Source organism: Lampris incognitus, chromosome 9 (assembly GCF_029633865.1).
Source record: "Lampris incognitus isolate fLamInc1 chromosome 9, fLamInc1.hap2, whole genome shotgun sequence".
NCBI lineage: Eukaryota > Metazoa > Chordata > Actinopteri > Lampriformes > Lampridae > Lampris > Lampris incognitus.
In genome coordinates, this window is record NC_079219.1 from 53,922,208 (window position 1) to 53,947,939 (window position 25,732).

The 25,732-nt window shown below is 45.5% G+C and overlaps 1 protein-coding gene across 1 annotated transcript; it reads right to left on the reverse strand.

Annotated features, from left to right (window-relative positions):
- On the reverse strand, positions 1 to 25,561 carry setd2 (SET domain containing 2, histone lysine methyltransferase). The gene is made up of 20 exons (XM_056287022.1): positions 25,517 to 25,561; positions 21,242 to 25,398; positions 20,980 to 21,111; positions 20,447 to 20,575; positions 20,020 to 20,143; positions 19,608 to 19,685; positions 19,419 to 19,516; positions 19,150 to 19,294; positions 17,634 to 17,768; positions 12,035 to 12,163; positions 10,852 to 11,916; positions 10,656 to 10,704; positions 10,307 to 10,550; positions 8,830 to 9,577; positions 7,922 to 8,047; positions 7,330 to 7,466; positions 6,946 to 7,057; positions 2,302 to 2,376; positions 1,829 to 1,930; positions 1 to 1,084 (listed from the first exon to the last, which is right to left on the reverse strand). Exons 1-20 carry the CDS (start codon positions 25,559 to 25,561, stop codon positions 923 to 925), a joined length of 7,992 nt encoding a protein of 2,663 aa, XP_056142997.1. The 3' UTR covers positions 1 to 922.
- Between the last annotated feature and the right edge of the window lie 171 nt (positions 25,562 to 25,732).

The following is a 25,732-nucleotide window of genomic DNA, read 5'->3' on the forward strand; positions in this document are numbered from 1 at the left end:
ACTCATCCGCTTACCAGTAATTCTATAACACATACAAGCTCAATACAAACGACTAAACGACAACTGATAACCTCTTCCTGTGAAATACTCCGAACCCCTTGATGAGAAATATAATTTGGGGAGAGAAGGCTTGGGAACTGTGTGAACTTCCATAGGCTTACCGCTCCGACCTCAGCGGACATCATGCATTCATAAAAACAACGGCGGCTCCAAAGTCTTGTGGTTTATAAAGGCAGGGTGGAGGAGTGGAGGCTGGGACCTCCACCGCCCGGGTTAAAGCAGCACCAGATATACAGAGTCAATGGTGGGAGGGGGGAAACAAAAAAAAAAAAAAGAAAAGGAAAAATAAAAATACCAAACAAACAGAAGAACGACCTGTTCTGTTGACACTGATGCAGTTCTTACAGTGGAAAGTTTTGAAGAACAACTAACACACATTGTTGATTCCTTTTGTTAATCCTTGCCAGTCCGAGGTGGAAGAGTTTAAAAGGTTTCAGAAGGATAAAATAAAATGAAGAAATTGAGGTTATCAACTTGGAAACATTTAACAGCCAAATGAGACACTGCTAAAAACCAAATATGACAGTGAAAAACCATTAGTCTTTGTAGCACCCCTCGGTGTCGACTCCAGTCGACCTTGGCCTGGACTCTCAGGTCCTCTCATGACACCAGTCCCACCGACAGTCTCGAGTTCGGGTCCTCCTTTGTGGACCGGAGGGCCTGGAGAGATTTCTGGGCAGTAGTTTTGAGTCCTAATCATAAATATGCAAGATGAAGCGATCTCCCCCGTCCTCGGCTTGACGGGACAAAACAGTTCGGGCTGGTCGATCCATACGCGACGGCGTGAGGAGGAAGGCAAATCTGGGTATCTTCTCCAGCATCGGCCCGAAGCAGGTGTGACCCCTCCGTGGGGCCGCGGGAGCTAGTCCACCTCTGTGTCTTCCTTGGGCCTATACACAGAGCCGAACCTCTGCATGTACTTCTTGATGTACTCCTTCGTTTTATGCTTCACGTTCTCGTTGCACTCGAGGTCCTCCGGGTTCTTGCAGGCCTTCAGCTCTTTATTCATGACCCCGTGAGTTAGCTAGCAGGAGACACAGAAAAGAGGCGGGAAGTTAATGATGCTATCCACATTACCTGTCGGCTGCTTAAGCTGTAACACGGACGTGCGCATTACCGAAAAGTGGCCTTTGCCTTTACGGCACCGAGACACGGATCTGAACCAGCGAACACGCTGCCGTTTCAGAGAAGCCGTGTTCTGGTGCTGTCGCACAGGATAAAATTACAATTTATACAATGCCCAGTTTACTTGGTCTCTCCCCGTGTTAATTGTGCCCATGTGCTCAGAGTCTTGGTATGTCCCGTGGCACTCAATATAAACCGGTCCCCGAGGGAATGTGGTTGACTGTCCATAGACCCGCTACGAAACCTCGGAAGAAAAGGCTCTGTTGTGCCTTATAGAAATGTTAATGGGCTTTTCTAGAAAGAGGTGAAACAAAGAGGGATATAAAAGTCTAAACGTACAATGTGTTCCAAGTCTCGTCCAGAACCGGTCCACTAAAACATTGTTTGGCTAAAGAAAAAAAAAAAAAAAAGATGTGGGCGCTCAAGTATTTAGCTCTGGTCTGTGGGCAGCGCCGAATGCTTTTCTTTTGAAGATAAGTGCTGACCAATACTTCGAATCTGCCCTGACCGCTCTGAGGCCAGGGGAAGGGAGCACGAGAGCCTACCCGGACGGAATTTTCTGAGCAATTTCGTTCCGATTCTAAATACACACACAAATACCCGTGAAGCGGTCGGTGATTTATTTTTTTTTTTTTTGGGTTACCTTTCTTGCCAGGTGTTTGAAGTCGTCCGTGTTGCTGATGCGTCCAAGTTTGCAGTCTGGCTTTCGGTAGGGGTTCAGACATTGCACTATGAACTGGGACATCTGAGCATCACAAGCAAAACACAGAAAGGGAGGTTAAAAGTTGGGACGATAACAACTGACATCACCGCAACAGCCTTTTAAAACGAAGTGAATGGAGGTGGTAACTGCTGCTGGGTGTATTTTACACTTCACAGATTACACTTAACTACCTTACATTTGGCCTACTCTGTATGTGAAACACAATGGGCATAAATAATGCATATTTATATCTTTGTATAAGCACATGAATTGGAAAAGAAAAAAAAACTGACATATAGCGGGTTGTAGGTGCCAGTTCCTTCTAGTGTTTGAATTAAACTAGACAAATTGGAGGAAGTCCATCCTCGGTGACATCCCAGGACAGAGAATCCTGCACACCATTTCTGGCTCACCTCTTTCCGGAAGGTCTCTTTGCTCTTCTTAGCTAGCTCACTGGAGGTGTCCGCCTCGGCCGTCTTGGTGGAAAACTGCAGCAACATGAATTTGGTAGGCGGTTAATGTCACAAATCTCCCTCTCTCTCAAGAAAACGTCACTTGCTTCACATTAAAGGTCTGACCTGTCACTCACTACCGCTTCTGCACGTTTGCTCTCCAAGAACAAAAGAATTAAATTCTCAGCTGTGACAGCAGCCATCATTTCACAGTTACGGGAATCCATCTTTGGCACGCACACACACACACACACTGTGCAGATGAAACAGCGGGAGCGTGGCGGCCACATCCCCGGCCTTGCTCCCTGGAATGTGACAACTGTCTGCAGAACAGCAGCTATCAAGGTCAGCTGGGCAACAAAGAGCACCTGACCACCGCCTCCTCCTCAGGAGCCGAACAAAGCAGCGGTAGGGGTGTGTGTGTGTGTGTGTGGGTGTGTGTGTGTGTGGGTGGGTGTGTGTGTGTGTCTGTTTTTTCTGGCTCTGACTCTCAACAACCAAGCCAGGCCGGCAACAGCTGACTTGCCTACGCTCACACAAGGCTGGTGAAGATCAAAGGCAAACGCAGCGGATTCAGACTCTCGCTGGTCGTGATGCCCGCTGACAGCGAGGAAGAAAACCTGCCAGGGGGACGAGAACACAAGAGGCCGGCTGGCTGTGACACTCTACAAAACCAGAGGCGCGCGGGGGAATTGTTTCAAGACCCCTGACACAACCAAAAGCCAAGCCAGGACGGGAAAAACATCAACCTCTGTTTTCTGGGTGAAAACACCCGACCCGGTGTCACGCCAAAGCGTGTGACTCCCCCGCCGGTCCGGCGTGTCGGTGTCACGGTTTGCCTCGCTCAGGCGTGAAAAGTACACACGTGTATGAAGGTGCAGTGCCAGCAGGGGGCGATGATTAAGAGGTGAAGGCAGGTTAGGGTTTGTGTTAGGGGAGGGATTTTGCAAAATGCTGTATGCTTCTTCTCCCCCGTGGGGAGTTGTTGGCCTTGAGTTAATCATCGCCCCCTGCTGGCACTGCACTTTCGTACACGCGCCTTCTTTTCACGCCTCAGCGAGGCAAACCGTGACCCTGACACGCTGGACTGGTGGGTGTGTTACACGCTTTGGCGTGATACCGGGCTGAAATATCCCGTTGTAAAAGAAGGATGGCTCTATCACCTCCATGAGCCATTCTGTGATTTTATTTTATTTTTGTAAAAAGGTCTCAGAGACAAAAGGGACACTTGCATAGTTGGACGCTCAAACAAGAAACCGCAAATAAACTAATTCAAGGTCTCCCAGCTGGTTTCTATTATCATCAAAGGCAGGATGGAGATGAAGAGGCAAAACAAACCCGGCAGAGGGAGAGGAGATGAGATGAGCTGAGCCCCCCCCCCCCATCCTCACCCTCTTCCCTCCCCCGTGACTGCCTTCAGGGATGAGGAGACAAACAGCTGTCCGGGGGTGGAGAGGTGAGGTGGGGTATGATGAAGTTTGAATACCAACAGCTTCGCCCTTCAAGTCTTCCATCTTCTCATATGGATTCTTACCAAGGCTGCATTTTTTATTTTTTCTACATGTCGGCGGCAGGAGCGATCGTTCCGGCTGCAGCGCTCGCTGAAATGCTCTACGGCGTTGTGCCGAACTTGAGTTTTACTTCTGCCCACATTCAGCCACAGCTGAAAGTAATCACTGGTGCAGCATCTTCAATTAACCCAGGGAACAAACACTATAATCATGTTTACCATGCGAGGGCAAACACCCTGGGAACGAGGCACACGGGTGTATCTGTGCACCATCTCCACCATACTAGAATCACAACTTTAAGTGTATGCAGGATAAAACACACTTTAAGTATTACCCCCATCCCCCCTCTTCCTTACCCATATCCTGCCCCACCACTGCAGAACAGCACTTACACACATGCATGCAAAAATGCATACATGCGGCTCTTACCCTGACCGGGGTTTGTAATCACCTGCTGAACATATTTTTACCCCCCAAAAATAATTCAGCTGCACTATCACAGCAGGCCTCAAGTTAGGTGATGTTATACACAACCTTTAAATGAATAAAAGAAGGCATACTGGCATGGAAAAGTTGTGTTTTTCCTTCTTCTTTGTGTCTAACCTACATGATGAGTGCAGCATCGGCGTCGAGCTACAGCTCCTGGCAACCGCCTGGTCATGTGTGTGCCGCTTCTCACTGAACCCTCTCTGAGGCTGAGCAGGGCTGGTTGTGGTAATGTTAGCTCGAATTGCTTTGTCAGACAGGCTAGACTTTTTCTCCGGGGGCAGTTTGACACAAGGAATATGCCTCCACGTGGTCGGTTTACCAGTTCACCCGTCACCACGTGTAGCTCAGGTTTATCTCGCATGATATCGCAAAAGAGGCGGCACGGTGGCGCAGCGGTTAATGCGGTCACCTCACAGCAAGAAGGGTCCTGGGTTCGAGCCCCCGGGGTAGTCCAACCTTGGAGGCCGTCCCGGGTCGTCCTCTGTGTGGAGTTTGCATGTTCTCCCCGTGTCTGCGTGGGTTTCCTCCGGGGGCTCTGGTTTCCTCCCACAGTCCAAAGACATGCAGGTCAGGTGAATCGGCTATACTAAATTGTATGTGTGTGTGTGTGTGTGTGTGTGTGTATGTCGGCCCTGTGATGGCCTGTGGCGGCCTGTCCAGGGTGTCTCCCCGCCTGCTGCCCAATGACTGCTGGGATAGGCTCCAGCATCCTCGCGACCCTGAGAGCAGGATAAGCGATTTGGATAATGGATGGATGGATGGATATCGCAGAAGACAAATGAACCACAAGCTTTATCTCCTCTAGACTACCAAGCTGTTTGCAAAACAGGACAAATTCAATTTTCCTTACAATGGGAAAAAAAGGAAGATTTTGATTTCCTTTTCCTTACAAGAGACTTTTGGAACGCTGTCTTTCTTAGCAATATTTTAGCCTGACTTCGCTTTTCGGACAGGGAGCGATTGATGCGCCAGTTCCTAACTGGACACGATGCGAACGAGCGAACATCAGGATGTTTCAGTTTCCCCCAACGAAGACGTCCTAACCTGCTGCGTGCGTCAGCGAACAGGCGAGCAACGTGTCGCTTGTTTGAAAAATCGCTCGCCCTGGCTCTATTCTTACAAAGGTTCACCTCCAGCCTGTTCTCCATCCATTATCTGAACCACTTACCCTGCTCTCAGGGTCGCGGGGATGCTGGAGCCTATCCCAGCAGTCATTGGGCAGCAGGTGGGGAGACACCCTGGACAGGCCACCAGGCCATCACACAGGGGCGACATACACACACATACATTCACACCTAGGGACAATTTAGTACGGCCGATTCCCCTGACCTACATGTCTTTGCACTGTGGGAGGAAACCGGAGCCCCCGGAGGAAACCCACACAGACATGGGGAGAACATGCAAACCACACAGAGGACGACCCGTGACGACCCCAAAGGTTGGATTACCCTGGGGCTCGAACCCAGAACCTTCTTGCTGTGATGTTGCACATCAGTATGAATGTCTTCCACAAATTTAGATAGTATGATACCAGATCTGATCAGTTGTCTGTCCAAGCTGAGTAATTATTTTTGAATGTTTGCAGAAAATCCAGCAGCTGTCTGAACCAAGGGACAACCTCCAGGTCTGAAAAGTGAAGCCAATGCGGAAGTGCCTTAAACCTGCATTCTTTCTAATGGCCAGCAGGGGGAGATTCCACTTTTTGGGAAAAGGAAGCCTGGTTCCATAGACTCTCATTAAAATGCCGAACTTTATGACAGGAATAAACATTTACAGCCTGGTTCAAAAAACAGTTTTGGTCTCTATAGCTAATTTCTCCCACCACAATAATGGAACGGGAGGGAGAATTCGCATAAATCATCCGTTTAATTTATATTAAGGCTTAAAGTTATTCATAATTAGGGGTGTGTCTGCTTTGAATGACAGGTGGGTCAGGTACCTTCCAGACCTGGTGGCAATGCATATCCATGGCACTTTGTACATTTAAACAGCAATGAACTTGTTTTTGGGTATTGTCCGGTTGATAATCTATCCATGTGAAAAATTATTTTCAGCGAATCTCTTAAATTACACTAATACTGTTCATGTGAAGCAGCCATTTCAAGTTGGTCTCATTGTCTTAGCATGCGATAAATCTGGAATGCGACTTCGCACAGTGGAGACGGGTGCAGTTGGGTTGCCGGCATAGGTGGGCGTGCGTAGTGTCCTAGGGTTCTCAGTCAGATCCACCTCTCGCTCCTCCCCAGCCCTACCCAAATATGGTCACGTCATGTCCGGTTTCAAAAAAATAAGATGGTGACGGGAAAAAACACGCCAAACTCGAGGCTTCAAAACAGTAGTCCACAAACCAATGGGTGGCGTCACGGTGGCTACATCCACTTCTTTTATACAGTCTATGATCTCAGTAGGAGGGGGACCAGATGCATCGGTCAGAGCAAATAAAACAAGAGCTCGCAAACTTGTCTGGTTCCCAGGCTAGTGATATTTAGTCTCTACAGGGAAAATTCAACTGCACTGGGCACTTGGCCGATGTTAATTTTGGACCCCACTTGCTAGTACTTTGAACCAACCAGTAACCAGAAAATATTCACAGTTAAGAGCTCACCTTGGAAGGGTTCTCATCATAGGTGGGAGTGCCTAGGTCCATCTCAGATTCATGGTCCACGCTAGCATTGTCACTGCTCCCATCCCAGGTCGGGGGGTCCCACTGGGTTTGTCTGGGAGAGGGAGAACGTGAGATAGATGTACGCACAACAACATGCAGACACACACACCCTTACAGAGTAAGAGAGGACATTCTTTCTGAAGAGTATCGTCGTTCATATTATACTACTATATATAATTTGTACAGTGCAGTTATATGTGATTTGTTGTGCCTTAAATTGCTGCAGTTGTGTTGGGACTACTCGTTCCTTTACAATGAAATGTCCTTTTCACTATAAGTTAAATTTATCTGATTTGGCCACACACAGCACACACAAATACCAACCTGGTTACAACGTGGTAGTAGTAAATCTTGCCTTCAGGGTCCCGTGCCACTTTCCAGCTAGGAGGTAGAACAATGGTTTTGGGTTTGGGTGGAGACGGAGGAGGCAGGTCTATCACATTGTTGGGTACAATCATTTCCTGAAGTGGTAAAAAAAAAAAAAAAAAAAACTCATTCAGTTAGGGACATTTCTGATATCGTCATTGCTATTTCTGTTCAAATTAACTACAGAAGTTGGAAAATATTTAAAAAACATTTTTTTCAGACAAATCCAACCAAATCCCTGATTGTAATTATTCCTCATTTTAAATGCCCATCTGCCACTGCATGCAACCAGTTTTAGGCTGGTACCGAACTGCTGAGGCTCAACATTTTCCATGATGCTTAAAACACTCACACCACCTATTGGCCAAAATTATAAAACACATTATTTCAACATCATAGGTACCAGAATAAACACAATAAACAAACTGATAATAAAAAAACCCTTTTAAATCCAATGTTACACCTATTAACTCTCTTCGTTACTCCTCCCAGAGATATTGGAGGGACACTACTGATTCATGAAGTTTTACAGGAGAGAACGAGGAGTTACCTGTTGGACAGTTTGGGAGGTTACAATGGTGGTAACTGTGCCTCCTTGCTGCACTACCACTCCTTGCTGGTGGCCTGTGTACACTGGCTGACCGTGCAGGTAGCTAGCAGTGGGCTCGGTGTATGCCTTGAGAAAAACAGAGCAAACTGAAATTAGCCACATCCAGCAGATGTTTGAGGAATCTGTTTGGAGGGTTTTCTGGGCTACCTTCCAAACCAACGATAAAATAATCTGAACTGTGATGTAACAAAACTGCTTACTCATTAACTGTGTTTCAGGCTACTACTTTCACGTGAATTTTGAAGATGCGAATAAGAGGTGCTGGATGGCACCGACAAATATCAGAAAAGTTTTAATGATTGCTTTGGGGGGAAAATTAAGAGTCAATTAAGGTCAATTAAGAGATTAGGTGATGGAGAATGCACAGGCAAAGTGTTTTAGTCCCCTAAAAACCAACTACTGGAAACAAAACAGGTTTGCATTTTTTTTTTTTTTTACTTTTTAAAGGTTCACTTGAAATTACACTTGGATGGAAACATGGACATTTTGGTGCTGGGCAATATGGAAAATATCAGGATAACAACAAGAAGTTTTACACAATATCGATACATATCACACTATCTACTTACATATAGATAACCATGTTTAAGAAGCCGACTGAATTTCACCACAATGAGTTGTTTGGGAATGTGATGTGTAATCTTAAACCAAATCTAGTTTTCAAAAATATTCCAAATATTTCAGACTTAGAAATATTTCAAATTTTAGGTGATAAATCCTCATTATCATTAACTTAAATGACAAAATTGTGTATTCACAGTATGACAATATCCGAATTTCATCACTATACTTTACCACTGAAAGATGATAGAAGTCCTTGTCATCATGTGTTGTGTATGGGGCCCTACCTGTATGACGGGAGTGTTGGCCTGAGGGTAGGCGGTGGGGATGCTGTAGATGGTCTGACAGGGCTGGCCCTGGTAGTAGATGGCTGTCTGGGTCTGGGTCTGTGCCGGCGTTGCAGCGTACTGCTGCGTTGGCTGGGTCTGCACAGTCACAGCCTGCTGCATGGTGGGGTCCCACAAGGTGGCGTAGCTCTGCTGTCCTGGGACCTGGGGGGCTGTCTGGGCAGGGACAGAGAGGACAGCCACCCCTGAATCCTGAGGTGCTACAGCAGGCTGGGTGTACTGTTGGGTAGTGCCAGGGTTGAGTTCCAGAGGGTTGGCGGGGATGTGCTGGGGAAGACCGGAGACTGGAGCAGCCTGGGAAGTGGAGGAAGGGGATGACAACCCAAGCTCTGATATTAGAGGCTGGGGAGGAGTCTGTTCATAGCTGAGGGTGCCAACCATAGGCTCTACTGAAGGGGTGGGTAGCAATACTTTTCCTGCGTTGGGATTGGTTGGATCGACAAAAGTCTGTATGGGGTACCCTGGAGGGTAGGTGATGAAGCCAGGGCTGGAGGTGTAGGCCAGAGTGGGGTCATAAGCTATAGACTGGAGCTGCTGCTGCTGCTGTTGTTGTAGCTGCTGCTGTTTCTGAGCTTCCCGCTGAGCAACCTCCTGCTCAAACAGCTTCCTACGTTCCTCTGTGGACAGCTTGTTACGCTCCTTCCCGCCAAGGGCCCGTGGCGTCTTGCTGCTGTTTGACGGATCGAATCTAAAATTGACACATGAAAAGAAGGACAACTAAGGTGAGAAGGGGGGAAAACATGTCTATGATATGCAGCTATAAACTTTTCATTTTGGATGTATGGAAGATTAGCTTGTCTGGGCTGGACTTCAGTGTTAAGTGCTAACTTTACAGAACTGCACAAGGATTGTAGATAGCATCACGAATCAATGAAGAGGGTCAAGTCAGACTTCATATTTAGCCTGTTCCATTCGGAGGGGGCGTAAAAACTAATGGGTACCAAAACCTGGTATTAAACGGGCACCGGTGGGACAACGGCGGAGAGAGAGTACTAGATGGTCAAAAGTCTGGTTATACTTCACCAGAGTCGATACTGACAGTGCTCGACGCCACAAGTACAAGTCTTTTGCATGTAAGGGCAGAAACACAAGCGATCGTTCGAAACCTCGAGCAAAAGTGCATCAAATACTGGCAAGGAAATGCCGTTTTCGACTGGCTAGCTTTATCTCTCGTCACCCATCCACCTCAGGTATGTTACGTATGCTAGCAGCCTAGAGCCCACGCGGTTAACTAAATTATACAAACATGGGTTAATGATTAAAAGTAACGCTCTGTCCAGACATAACAAAAATATCAAAAAGAACCGATAAGAGTACCATTAAAGTACCGGATCAATAAGCAGAATCGGTTAAGAGTAGTAGTATCATTAATGCTTAACGACACCCCTCCCTAGGCTCCACCTTATTCGATTCTTACCGTTCCTCGACACGCCGGCTGCTCCTCTCATAGGACAAAGGTGGCGGAGAGGCGGAGCGTCTCCTTCGTCGATCCGTGCTGCGTGGGGTTTTTTCTGAGCCTCGGTCGCGGTCCCTGTCTCTGTCCCAGTCTCGATCTCTGTCTCTGTCATAATCTCGTTCACGTCCCCGCTCCTTCTCTCGCTCTCGCTCACGTTCCCGGCTGCTGGAGTTGGCATGCGGTGTGTCTCGATCCCGACTGCGATCTGCAAAAAAAAAAAAAAAAAAAAAATTAAAAAAAAGAAAATGTATTTAGCTAAAGCTATGCAGAAAAAAGGTTAATATCAGAATATGCACAGTAATGGACCTACCATTAGTTTCCTTCTCCACCTGGCTTTTCTTTGGTATCCTGTACACCTCCTGAAAAAGGGTGAGGACAAGTTTGACTTCAAATCTCTGATTACAAAAAGCAAAGAACATATAAGCTGAGAAAGTCCAAACAAATACTAGTAAGCAATATTAATACAATATCTATATTTGAGAAAGAGTGTCATTGTCTGTCCTTGCCTTCAGGTCCTTCCAGCTGTCTAAGAGTCTAGCAGCCATGCTACTAATGTCCATTATGTTGAGTTGGGGCTCCTGGCTCCTCTCACTCTCCACATCTGACACTCCTTCCTCCTCATCCTGTGAAGGAGTCCCCACCGTTGAGGGGTCCAGAGGGGCCACTGTGGCCTCAGATCCTGTGCTGGCCTCTGGGGTCTCAGAGCTGGGAGGGACATCAGTGGATGATTCACCAGGTGGCTCCACGCCACTCGGACCCTTTTCACTGTCATTTGTCTCTATTTGGGCCTCCTTATGCTCTGTTGGCTGCTGGGATGGAGCCTCGGTGTCTTTTGGGGTGTCTGTTTGGGAGCACTGACTCACCGGCTCTTGGGTTTTGATGCTAGGCTGCTCTCCTTTCACTCCTTCCTTCTCCTCCACTGGGGGACTGGTCAGCTCCTCCCCGACCTTGTTCTGGTCTTCGCTTGTCTCCATTGCCCCCTCAGTTATCTGCTCCTTTCCATCTGTGTTCTCTGTCTCTACCTCCAGCTCCTCTGTTTTATCCTTCTCCTTCTCCTGGTGAGGCTGGAGCTGAATGTTTTGACTTGTTTCTGCCTCTTCTTGTTTCTCCTGCTGTGCCTCATTGATTGGCTCCTCCGTTGGTTCCTTTACTGGAGCTGCAGCCTCACTCAACGGGTCTGCCTTCGCCTGTTTGTCCTCTGGCAGCCCGGCACACGACGATTCATCTTCCTCCTCCTCATCATCTTCCTCGTCCTCCTCCTTTCGATCGGATGCTTTGCTGCCATCAGAGAGCTCACTGTCCAGACTGTTTTCACTGATGATCTTGAGACGGCGGTACACAGCCCGTTTGGGGGTGTCGCTGTCCAGCTCCGGTCCCAGTTTGTTGGAGGAACCATCAGGGGTGTTTAGAGGTGTTTGGGCGCGGGACGTGTTCTCGCTAGAGTAGCCGTCCATCTCCGTGGGCTGGGGGAGTGTGTGCGTCTGGGCCCATCGCTGAATAAAGGTCAGGACTCTGCTCTCCTCCAGCATGTTCTTAGTAGAAATGGGCAGCACAGACAGGGTCTTCATAATCTGTAAATAAGATGAGGAAAATAGTCTGTAAATAGACTGTGGTTCTGCAACAGATAAGACGCGGTGAATTATAAACATAAATACTTCAGTTATTTTGATGCAAAAAAAAAAATCTTACTTCAAACTGGAGCTTGATGTTGTTGGCACTGTTGCCCTTGGCTTCAGAAAGCTCCACCATGAAGATCCACAGCAGCGACAAACCGTGATGGTCTAGAAACTGCTTCAAGCATGATGGATTTTGAGTATCCTACAAAATAAAATCAATATCAAATGTACTGCAATTGAGAATTCAAACAATTACCTCTGCTATCCATGACGCTTTATAAAGTCAAAAATATACACTACCGTTCAAAAGTTTGGGATCATATTGAAATGTCCATATTTTTGAAGGAAAAGCACTGTACTGTTCAATGAAGATAACTTTAAACTAGTCTTAACTTTAAAGAAATACACTCTATACATTGCTAATGTGGTAAATGACTATTCTAGCTGCAAATGTCTGGTTTTTGGTGCAATATCTACATAGGTGTATAGAGGCCCATTTCAAGCAACTATCACTCCAGTGTTCTAATGGTACAATGTGTTTGCTCATTGGCTCAGAAGGCTAATTGATGATTAGAAAACCCTTGTGCAATCATGTTCACACATCTGAAAACAGTTTAGCTCGTTACAGAAGCTACAAAACTGACCTTCCTTTGAGCAGATTGAGTTTCTGGAGCATCACATTTGTGGGGTCAATTAAACGCTCAAAATGGCCAGAAAAAGAGAACTTTCATCTGAAACTCGACAGTCTATTCTTGTTCTTAGAAATGAAGGCTATTCCATGCGAGAAATTGCTAAGAAATTGAAGATTTCCTACACCGGTGTGTACTACTCCCTTCAGAGGACAGCACAAACAGGCTCTAACCAGAGTAGAAAAAGAAGTGGGAGGCCGCGTTGCACAACTGAGCAAGAAGATAAGTACATTAGAGTCTCTAGTTTGAGAAACAGACGCCTCACAGGTCCCCAACTGGCATCTTCATTAAATAGTACCCGCAAAACACCAGTGTCAACATCTACAGTGAAGAGGCGGCTGTGGGATTCTGTGCTTCAGGGCAGAGTGGCAAAGAAAAAGCCATATCTGAGACTGACCAATAAAAGAAAAAGATTAAGATGGGCAAAAGAACACAGACATTGGACAGAGGAAGACTGGAAAAAAGTGTTGTGGACGGATGAATCCAAGTTTGAGGTGTTTGGATCACAAAGAAGAACGTTTGTGAGACGCAGAACAAATGAAAAGATGCTGGAAGAATGCCTGACGCCATCTGTTAAGCATGGTGGAGGTAATGTGATGGTCTGGGGTTGCTTTGGTGCTGGTAAGGTGGGAGATTTGTACAGGGTAAAAGGGATTCTGAATAAGGAAGGCTATCACTCCATTTTGCAACGCCATGCCATACCCAGTGGACAGCGCTTGATTGGAGCCAATTTCATCCTACAACAGGACAATGACCCTAAACACACCTCCAAATTGTGCAAGAACTATTTAGAGCAGAAGCAGGCAGCTGGTATTCTATCGGTAATGGAGTGGCCAGCGCAGTCACCAGATCTGAACCCCATTGAGCTGTTGTGGGAGCAGCTTGACCGTATGGTACGCAAGAAGTGCCCATCCAACCAATCCAACTTGTGGGAGCTGCTTCTGGAAGCGTGGGGTGCAATTTCTCCAGATTACCTCAACAAATTAACAGCTAGAATGCCAAAGGTCTGCAATGCTGTAATTGCTGCAAATGGAGGATTCTTTGACGAAAGCAAAGTTTGATGTAAAAAAAATCTTATTTCAAATACAAATCATTATTTCTAACCTTGTCAATGTCTTGACTCTATTTTCTATTCATTTCACAACATATGGTGGTGAATAAGTGTGACTTTTCATGGAAAACACAAAATTGTTTGGGTGATCCCAAACTTTTGAACGGTAGTGTATCTATTACTACTTTTGGCTTCTCCTGTTAGAGGTTGCCACAGCAGATCATCCATTTCCATCTCTTCCTGTCCTCTGCATCTACCTCTGTCATGCCAACCCCCTGCCTGTCCTCCCTCACCACATCCATAAACCTCCTCTTTGGCCTTCCTCTTTTCCTCTCCCCTGGCAGCTCCATATTCACCATCCTTCTCCCAGTATACCCAGCATCTCTCCTACACACTTGTCCAAACCATCTCAATCTTGCCTCTCTTGCTTTGTCTCCAAACTGTCCGACCTGAGCTGTCCCTCTAATATATGCGTTTCTAATCGTGTCCTTCTTCATCACTCCCGACAAAAATCTTAGCATCTTCAACTCTGCCACCTCCAGCTCCACCTCCTGTCTTTTCGTCAGTGCCACTGTCTCTAAATCATATAACATAGCTGGTCTCACAACCGTCTTGTAAACCTTCCCTTTAACTCTCGCTGGTACCCTTCTGTCACAAATCACTCCCGACACTCTTCTCCACCCACTCCACCCCGCCTGCACTCTCTGTTACTTTGAACATTTGACTCCAAGTATTTAAACTCATCCACCTTCATCCCGTCTCCTCCTTGCATCCTCACCATTCCACTGTCCTCCCTCTCGTTCACGCATATGTAATCCATTTTGCTTCTACTGACTTTCATTCCTCTTCTCTCCAGTGCAAACTCCACCTCTCCAGGCTCTCCTAGACCTGCTCCCTACTCTCGCTACAGATCACATTGTCATCTGCGAACTTCAGAGTCCACGGAGACTCCTGCCTGAGCTCGTCCATTAGTATAAATAAAGTGACAAATATACATGTTAACAAAAAAACAAAAACACCCTACAATCGGGATGCCTCGGTGGTTCCTGGATTCAAGTTGGGGTCCTTGTTGCATGTCATCCCCTACTCTTTTCCCCGTTTCCTGTCATTCTACACAGTACTGTCAATTAAGGCTAAAATCCTGAATAAAACCCATCCAGCCATCCATTATCTGAACTGCTTATCCTGCTCTCAGGGTCACTGAGATACTGGAGCCTATCTCAGCAGTCATTGGGTGACAGGCGGGGAGACACCCTGGACAGGCTGCCAGGCCATCTCTCGCTCTCTCTCACTCACTCACTCTCTCACACACACACACACACACACACACACACACACACACACACACACACACACACACACACACACACACATACCAAGGGACAATTAAGCAAGGCCAAGTCACCTGACCTACATGTCTTTGGACTGTGGGAGGAAACCGGAGCCCCCAGAGGAAACCCACGTAGACATGGGGAGAACATGCAAACTCCACACAGAGGATGACCCGGGATGACCCACCAAGGCTGGACTACCCCCGGGGCTCCAACTGAATCAAATTACAGTTCTACAAGCTTGGTCTGCCGTATGAGCTCCTTTACAAGTTTGGTCTGCTTGTTAGCTATGACAACTTTGCTGCTTCTTCCAATTCCCACTACCTGCCCTATTTAGCCACTATGGTGAAGACATAAAACACTATGCACCATATAATTTTTTCTAGAAAAGTCCCTCCCAATGGTAACCGTTAAAATTAACAACTGAAAAGGCACTCATGATTTGGACATTTGTGGATTAGCCGTTGTCTTATACACCAATTTGATCGAGTAACGATAACAATCGACAATTCTGTGATTTCACAAAGTGTGGCAGCCAGAAAGAAATCACCCAAACTGCCTTTTTTTTCCCCACTTACGTAACATAGCTAAAATTCAGTCTTTCCTGTCCGTGGCTGATGCAGAGACCCTAATACATGCATTTGTTTCATCCAGACTTGATTACTGTAATGTTCTGTTTTCAGGTCTGCCACATACCTGCTAGTACTAAAAGTCTTCATTCATTCATTCATCAGCCGCTTGTCCAGGGTCAGGTCGTGGTGGCAGTAAGCTAAGTAGGGCACTCCAGACATCCCTCTCCCTAGCAACACCCTCCAGCTCCTCCTGGGGGATCCCAAGGTGTTTCCAGGCCAGATTGGACATGTAGTCCCTCCAGCTAATTCTGAGTCTACCACGGGGTCTCCTCACAGTTGGTTGTGCCTGGTAAACCTCCAAAGGAAGGCACCCAGGGGACATCTTACTCAAATACCCGAAACACCTAAACTGGTTCCTTTTGACACGAAGGAGCAGCGGCTCTACTCCAAGCTCCCTCCGAATGTCCGAGCTCCTCACCCTATCTCAAGCTGAGCCCAGACACCCTACGGAGGAAACTCATTTCAGCCGCTTGTATCCCTGAGCTCACCCTTTCGGTCACTACCCAAAGCTCATGACCATAGGTGAGGGTTGGAACAAAGATTGACTGATAAATTGAGAGCTTTGCCTTCTGGCTCAGCTCCTTCTTCACCACAACGGTCCAGTACAACGTCAACATTACTCCTGATGCTGCACCAATCCGCCTGTCAATCTCCCACTCCATCCTACCCTCACTCATGAACAAGACCCCGAGATACTTGAAGTCCTTCACTTGAGGCAAAAGTCCAAAAGTCTTCAGATGGTTCAAAATGCTGCAGCTAGAATCCTAGATAAAGCTACGAAATTTGACCATATTACACCAATTCTTGCCTCCCTTCATTGGCTTCCTATCCACGTTAGATCAGACTTCAAGGTGCTTCTGCTGACTTATAAAATCCTAAACGGGCTTGCCCCATCATACCCGTCTGATCTCCTTAAACCGTATATTCCATCTCGAGCTCTTCGCTCTCAAAATACAGGGCTCCTGTGTGTACTCAAACTTAAAAAGAAGTCAGCTGGTGGCAGGGCCTTTTCCTATTGGGCCTCGTTCTTGTGAAATAACCTGCCTGCTGCCATCAGAGTCTGTTGAGTCCTTTAAATCCAAACTTAAAACTCATCTTTTTGCCTTAGCCTACAATTAGCTGTCTTTAAGTTGACTGCTTCACAATCTGTACTGCATGGCGGGTTGGTTTCTGTCTCAATGAATTTACCAACCACTGTTCTGCCGATGACATTATAGAGTATAGATTATTGACTATTGCAAAGTGTTCTCTTCTCTGAATGATGTCTTCTCCTTTCTCTTTTTCTGTGTGTGAATGGTGTGATGTGAGTCTCCCTTGTGTGCACATTCAATCTGTCCTCCTCCCAGGTCTCCATGGTGATGGTGGTTGCCACCTGGACACTGCTTGGCATCCCCCTCATCACATTTTCTTTTTATTATATATCTTACAAATCCATATAATTTTGCTATTCTGTTTTAATGCTATATCTTTCTCTCAATAAGATGTATGACTTTTTTTTTTTTTTAACAGGGTGATGCCGGTCACGTGGCTCAGGTCCTGGGCTGTTCTGGTGGCATCTGCTTGGCATCCTCCTCACCATATTCTTCACGTATTTTATAATTTCATTATAATTCTGTTACCCTCTTTCAATGTTGTATTGTGTAAATTGTGTAAACACAACATCCATTGCATGTTGTCTGCCTTGGGAGAGAGATCCCTCCTCTGTTGCTCTCCCTGAGGTTTCTTCCTATTTTTCCTCCCTGTTAAAAGGTTTTTTTAGGGAGTTGTCCCTTATCTGATGCGAGGGTCTAAGGACGTGATGGTGTGTTGCTGTAAAGCCCCTTGAGGCAAATTTGTAATTCGTGATATAGGACTATACAAATAAAATTGACTTGACCAGCTAGAAAAAGCATCAAAAAGAACAACTGTTCTCGTGTAAACCCTTAAGATTGTAGCTTAAAGGCTTTGACATATGGCAGGGGCTTCTTACTTGAATCAGCTTGAGGCAGATGAGTTTCTGTTCCATGTTCTCCACTCGCACCATCAATCTACAGAGGGACACCACCTCTTTCTCATCATACAGGCCCTCTCCATTCTCCAACAGTGCCTCCAACTCCTCATCTACCTAAACGAGGTAAACGGGGAACAGGATTAGTGTAAGAATCACTTTAATCACCAGGTCCAAGAAAGGCAAAGGGATTTGTCTCAATAGACAAATGAGGCACATTAACTGCTTTTCCATCAGCTATTTTGATGTGAATTTTTGAATTTCAAAATAAGAAAGAAAAAATAACCTGACAAAAAATAGATATTGTAAAGAAATACTTATGTTTGTTTGAGGTAGAAAAGTCAATTTGCTCAAAAAGGGATGATGCAGAGCTTCCGGGGAGCATAGCGGTCTATTCTGTTGCCTACCAACACAGGGATCGCCGGTTCGAATCCCCGTGTTACCGCCAGTTTGGTCGGGTGTCCCTACAGACACAATTGGCCGTGTCTGCAGGTGGGAAGCCAGATGTGGGTATGTGCCCTGTTCGCTGCACTAGCGCCTCCTCTGGTCAGTTGGGGCACCTGTTCAGGGGGGAGGGGGAAACTGGGGGGGAATAGCGTGATCCTCCCACGCGCTATATCCCCCTGGTGAAACTCCTCACTGTCAGGTGAAAAGCAGCTGGCGACTCCACATGTATTGGAGGAGGCATATGGTAGTCTGCAGCCCTCCCTGGATTGGCAGAGCGAGTGGAGCAGTAACCAGGATGGCTCGGAAGAGTGGGGTAATTGGCCAGATACAATTGCCCCCCCCCCCCCAAAGAAAGGAGAATATGCGCTAACAGTGATGGAAATCAAGTATCTGAATTTCTAAGAGGGCAGGAAATTCATGTAAGCACTTGAATATTCCCGGTGATGCACTCCTGTGCACAGGGAGATTTGTTTAACTACTTAAAAACCAATTTATGGAAACGCACTTGATTAATTTATTTTTGGCCTTTCAGAAGTTGGCTTAAAATCTCCTTAACATTTGGATAAACATATGGCAATTGATCTCGTACATGAGCAAACAATGGCCAATTAGCCAAATATCATGGACCGCAATTACTAGAATAAACTGCACAGGGTAATTGTGAGCCATTACATTTTCAAACAAAGTTATCTTTTCCCTCAGTACAAACATTGAGAGTGATCTGAATGATTTGGCTATCGACAACAGCCCACTGGTAGACAAAACTGGGCCTCTGCAGCCAGGAACTCTTAGCACTTCTGATTGAACAAAGACACAGCATTGCAAAAGATCTTAAAATAACTTGTCTTTTGTGTTTCAGCTGTGTTATTTATGGATGGGGCCAGCCTATAGAGCTCTCAGAGCAATTAGCATGAGGTCTGCGCAAGCCTGACCCAGTTACAACAGGAACACAGTCACCGCTGGTCAAAGCTGCAGAGGAAAAATTTGCCTTTTCGCAAAATTCTTTCTGATGGGCAAGATGTCTGTTGTCACATGTGATCAGAATACTGACCGTAGTGAGAGCGCTCACTGTGTCCTTCTTTCTACTGCGTTCTTTCTTCATTTTCCCTCCAGCTGCCCGAACACTGACTCTGTTCTCCCCACCGAGAAAGCCTCTGCAGCTGGGTGTGCCACAGAAGCACTTCTGAGCTTCTTTGCTGGTGAGCAGAGTTAGCAAAGAGGTTTAAATGACCAATATGTCTGGCTTTTAATATTATAATTGTATCAAACCAAAATGAAAATAAAAAAAAAAACAACTAAATACAGTGAGGGGACACCAACCCATATCTTTGGAACTGGTAATCAAAGGTCAGTTCTGTCCCAGCAGCGACGGCCTTGGTGGTGAAGAACCCGACTCGAAGTTGGCCGTTGACTGTCCACTAGAAAGGAGGAACAACAACAGGTCAGAGAGCCATCCACATGGTGATTCAAGCTGTTATTGTCATGGGGAGCTTTCGACAGCCAAAGTACCTTTTGGGTCTCACAGTTGGGCTCGCAGCTGTGGTTCATGAATCGAGAGCAGTTACCCTTCAGTGTTGCATCAATGATCTGAAGAAACACAGATGAAACATCAACTATTAGTTTGATGACGGTTACACGGATAATAAAGCCCAACTAAAACGGAAAACACCCTCAGTTACTACTGACTCTTACCCTATTCATATCTACCATCTACACCCCCCTCCACCCCAAACTGACACACAGATACACAAACTTAACCTATGTACTGGTAGATGTTTTTCTTTATCTTTTCATTTAAAGTTGTTCTTGGGCAAAGTGAATTTCAAATTTAATATAAAAAATTTGTTTTATAAATAAAGTTCAATTCCTTGACTGATCGACTGGATTGAAAGAATACCATCTGTTACTAGTCAACACTTACCTCATTGTTCTTAAGTGACATGAAATAGTAGTGGATGTTCTTGTTGCGAGCATACTCTTTGACCCTTGTTTTGAACTCCTTATGATCCAAAACTTCACCACAATATTCCAGAACAAAGGTGTTTCTGAAACGTTAATCAACAGAAAGAAGCTGAGTGAGACTATCAATCCTGGCAACCCAAATATCCAACAGTATTTTGGGTTTCATTCTAAAATACTTTATCCTCAAAATTGGGTTGCTTTTTTGACCAACTATCTTAAAATTAAAAGTACCTTAAACAGTAACATATACTAGGATTTGCTTTAAAGTCAGCCTTCATTTTGTCAGAGTGGGTGTCACAATTTTTGAAATGGTATGATTTCAGAATTAAACTCCTCATATGTTTACGATGCAGTGTCTTTAATGAGGAAATGTTCATGAAGCTTACGGAGTCAAGTCTTTAGCTGCCCTTAGTCCCCAGCCTTTGTCTTCTGTAAGGATAACCTCAAAGTCTGCATGCTGTTTCATCTGAAAGCGTCGGTTGGAGCAGTACACTCCATTCAGGCACCGCGATGAGCTAGGTAGAAAATATTTCAAGGAGGAAGTAAAAAAAAAAAGAGAAGGAAATACAGTGTTTATAACATACAGTTCAAATTGCTTTTTCGATCCATGTACAAATAAATGACCTAGGAGGTTTTGATGTCAATTTCATAGTCAGTGCGCCACCCGTACTAGTATTCCAAACTTCTGCGCATTTCTGCACTACAGATTTGATATGAGAATACGTGTAATACTGTGGAAAAAGTATATAGGTGTCTATGGTGTTTTTGCAAACTCCAAAAACTTAAAATTTTAACAATACATATCTGAGGTGGAACGGCAAACCGTTTCACTAAATAAGCAATATGTGAATGTCTTTGCGTATTTTCTTACTGCTTTTCAGGTAAGCACTGCCGGTATGGTAAGCACGGTGCCACTCACCACTCAATCATCAGCAGTCGGTTCAGACAGTCTTCTCCACAAGCTAATACTCCACGAGCCCGCTCTTCCCTTGCGAGCACTGAGCACTCACACTGCATTCGCTTGATATCTCTATGAGATTTGCTTTTCTTTCTATACGTATAAAAACAAAAATCACAGCTTTTCAAGGCTCAAGTCTAAGAACAACTGTTATTTTATCATGGGATCACTGCATGTGCAACAATATTTTATTTATTGTTATCTGATCTGGAAAACTCCTTACCGCTCGGTAAGATACAGATTCTCCTCGATCAAGTCAAAATAAGGGGGCATTTTTTTTGCCTTCGACATCTCTCTCCATTTATTGGCATCTTGGAAGTCTTTCAGGGTGAGTAAGGGGTGGTACACCTCAACCTTAACAGGAGGTTCCTTTAGGACATCACTTTCTCCTTGGCGCTCTCTTTTGCCTGCAGGCCCAGACTCTGCCTCATTGTCTGAATCTGATTCAATCTCTGGACGCCGTTTCTTAGGTGGGCCCCTGCCTCTATGAGGTCTGAGGTAGTCCTCTCTGGCGGGGTCAGGAATGGAAGAGCTCTCGTTTGCGGGGCCCCTGCTGTTGCTGCTTATCTCATGAGCTTGGACAAATGTCGATGATCCTAGAGTGTTAGGTCCATTGCATTCAGCAGAAGTTTTATCGAGACCTAATGCTTTATCTCCACTGTCATCTTCATGGTCATTAGTGAGAGAGTCAGGGTGGACTTGACCTGCAGGATCTTGGTAATGCTGAGGCACATGGAGGTATGGCGACCTGTTGGTTTGCATTATCAGGGGTTGATGGGTCCATGAGGCATTACTATGCCTGTACTCCTGTCCCACTAGAGTAATTCCTGTCTGTTTAGGGTTCAGTGACTGTGGCCCATAGCTGCTATCCGGCTGCTGGTATGTACTACTGGGCTGCTCGGGTGGACAGAAATCCCAACCTAGGCTGAATCCGTTTTTACCGCTGAAATCATCAACCCCAAGGAAGTCACTGTGTTGGTAACTGGAGAGACTCCTTCCATCCATTACATAATGCTGCTTGTGTCCTTGTTCAGATTGCTGGGAACTCTCAAGGCTGTGGGTAGGACTCTGGTTCACTGGTGCACTAATCTTTGGTCTTTCATGGGCACTTTTATAGGGATCCTTGTAAGGCTGGGTACTGATAGAGCTGGGACCCTCAGAATGACTAGTGCTATCAATCATATTGCTCTGGGATTGACACATTGTGTTGTCATGTAGTGAAGCATATGCAGAAGCACATCTGGTCTCCTCACATTCAGTGGGGGGTCTTTCAGGCCTTTGCTGTGTACCAACTTGATCTGCAAATTTACTAATATTGAGGTCAGATGCGTTATTAGCACGCTGCTGCTCTGAGCTAATCACTGGACTGCATGAAGAGGCAGCCATGTCCTGTGTATCCAGTGTTAAAGAAGAATTCTTTGGCACGACCACCACAGAATGTAATCGTTTAATTGCCTCTTCACAATCAGAGTCATACTCTGATTCATCACTGTCACTGGCCTCACTCTGTCCTCCTGATCCATCTTGACTCAGCAACTTTCTTTTACCCTGTTTGCTTTTCTGAGTACTGTCTCTTGATTTTTCATCTTGACAGTCACCATTCCAATTTTGCATTATTTTAGCTTTGTCTACTTGAGAGGTATCACGTGCATGAAGAAGCTCAACCATGTTTGGATCAACAGGAGGTTTCAGGTCTGAGTGGTCAGTGGTGGTGCCACATGTGTCTGCTTGTGAAGGCTCACTTTGGTCTGTGTGTGCACATTTCATCCAGGATATATTATCTAAGCTGCTATCCATGGTAACCTCGGCCTGTTTCACAGTCTTGGAATGTGACTCTGCTTCTTGTAGAATATCTTCTTTTATTCCAGACAGCTCTTGTTGGCTAACCTCTTTTGAGAACTCAATTTTTTTGACTGAAATCACCTTTTTGACAGTTGGTTTACTCTCTGCACAAGGCAATTTCTGTGAATTATCACCGTCTGAGGTGTCATTCCCAACAATATCCCAACGGGACTTTTTTGTACCGCTGCTACTTTTCTTTACCGAGTCAATATTCTGCTGTGCACTCTTATGAATCTGATTCTCAGGGTCAAGGGGTGACAAAATAGACCTAAAAGATGAGTTTGTACAAGACTGTATGTTGATAGTCACATATTTCTTCAATTGAATATTCTCTATCTTAGACTTCTGCTGCATGTGGTCTTTGACACTTAAATCTTCTGAAGCAAGAAACATTTTTGGCTCAAGTGGACATTCAGTGGGCTGCTTGTCCTGGCTGTTTGTTTTGCTATCATTACTGCTGCATGAATTTAACACAGCTGCACTGGAATCAGTAAGTGGTAGACTGCTGGAACAAGGGTTTTCCTTTACAATGGCCAAGTCTTCTTGTACAGCATTTACATGTTTTAGACTTCCACTGGAAATATCATGAGAATTTACATGTAAAGAATTTTCATTGTCAATTTCAAGACCTGACCCTGTTTCAGTTAAACTCTTGGCAGATAATTCTTGCATATTGTTACCAAGGGCTGATTCTTTCTCCTGTGAATCCTTGTTGTCTTGTTCTTTTCTCTTGTATGTATCGTTTAGCTGGGAATCGGATTTCTCTTTTTCATTCTGAGACTGGGATTCTGAGGGGCTTAAATATGTTTGTATCTTATTAGGACTGTGAAATGTGTCCTTTGATTGTCTATCAGTTACACTGGTTTTCCCAGAGGACTTACAGTTGGTAGTCTGCTTTGAGTCTGGCCTGCTGGTTCTCTTTTGGGAGGATTTACAGGTCCCCTCAGAGCCAGAGCTTCTGTCAGAGACCTGTGACTTCCCTTTATGATCTGCCTCAGAGTCACTGGAGCTGCTTTTCTGGCGTCTTCTATCAGATGTTTGAGAGTGGGTATGCAGACTTGACTGAGTGGCTTTAACACTGCTGTCTGACTTGTGATGGGTATTCAATTTGCGGTGGTTAGAATCAAGTTCAGGTGAGCTCTTCCACTGAGAATCGGAGTCAGCAATACGCTTTGAAGCCCTCTCGGACTTTGAGGCTTGTGTTCTTTTATCCATCTCTGAAGAGTGAGGAGAATCAACAGATTTGGAATCTTTGTCAGATTTTGAATGGGAAGATGATTTGAAGTCTTTCTGCAAACTCGAATGAGTGGATGATCTACTGGAATCATTCATCCTCATCCGGTTCTTCCTGTGGTCATCTTCAGAGTCAGAACTGTCACGGGCTCTGTCAGTATGTGAGCGAGAGCCCCTCCTCTCTCTTCGTGGAGAGTTCCTGTGTGACCGTCTGTCAGAATCATGATAATATGACCTATCGGAGCGTGACCCCCTGTCACCTCTGCATCTATCTGACCTGGAGTGTGATGAACCTGTACGAGAACCCCTCGATCTGGATCGTGACCTGGACCTTCTGCGATCTTTGTCAGAACGAGATGAACGTGATGATGTGTGTCTGGAATCACGGTCTGATTTTGAGTAACTGGACGACCTTTCACAGTTTTCTGAGCGCTTGAAGGAGCTCTTCTCCTTTTCTTCGACACTTGACCCAGAGGAAGACTTTTTTGCCTCCATGCTTCTACTGTCTGACTTTGTTTTACATTTGGATTCAACTGACTTGTGACTGGAAGACATTTGGAATGAATCGCCATCAGATTCAGAGCCTGCGAGGGGAGTGCTATCAGCCTGGGACCTGGTTCTCCTTTTGTATACCATGTTATCCTGCTCAGTGCTACTGGAAGTCTCTCCATCTTTTCCTGAGGAATCAGTTAGCTGCTTGCGACTAGGGGTTACCTTCACCTCAGAGGCTGCTGTGCGGTCACTCTCTGAGGGGCAGTCACCAATAATATTCTGAGGCTGGGGTGTGGGGGGTTCCGTTCCACCTTCAACAGAAGATAAAACTTGTAAATCAGGAATGTTTGGCTGCTGTGGCACGATGTTGGGTGATGTTTTTTCTTCAGTAACAGAGACACTGAGGATTTGCTTCTTGAAATGCACTTTTCCAAGGTCCATTTTAGATTTAGAGGTTGAAGACACTGATGCTTGTGGAGAGGGTGTCTCTGCTACTGATATTGCCAATGTGGATGACTGTCTATGCTCGATTTTACTTTCTGCATTCTGCCTTGCTTTGTCTTGTGGGAGTGAGGTTGAAACTGACAAAGCAGAAGGCGGTTCAGGAGTAGATTTTTCTGGGCTTGGAGGAACGATAAACAAGCTTTGCAGCGGCTTCTTTGTCTGAGAGAAGCTGAAGGACACTTTCTGACGACCATGCTCCTCCAGGTTCACCTTCATCTTGGTCCCTTTTGGCAAGAGACGGTTGGACAGCATAACTCTAGGAGATAGGCTTTTAATCAGAGCTGCCTTGGAGAGGCCCTCCACCTTCACCTATAATAAAACATGAATGAGACTTAACTTAAAAAATGCTTACACTTGAGCTTTGCTTTGTCATTATTGCGCATACTTGGCTTTTAGATATTAAATGGCTCAAATAGTTGAGACTTACCGAGGTACCACTCCCCTCCTCCCTGTAGTTGTGCAGAAAAATCATGGGAAGGCAAAAGAAAGGAAAAAGAGAAATCAATTAATACAGAAGGCTATCATAAAGTTAAAACTATAACAGCTTTCAGATTCCAGTTGACTTGCTGGGTGTCAGCTTGTTTCTGGAATAGTTTCTATATGCTATTAGATGCCCACCAACTTCCTGGCAAAACATACAGTA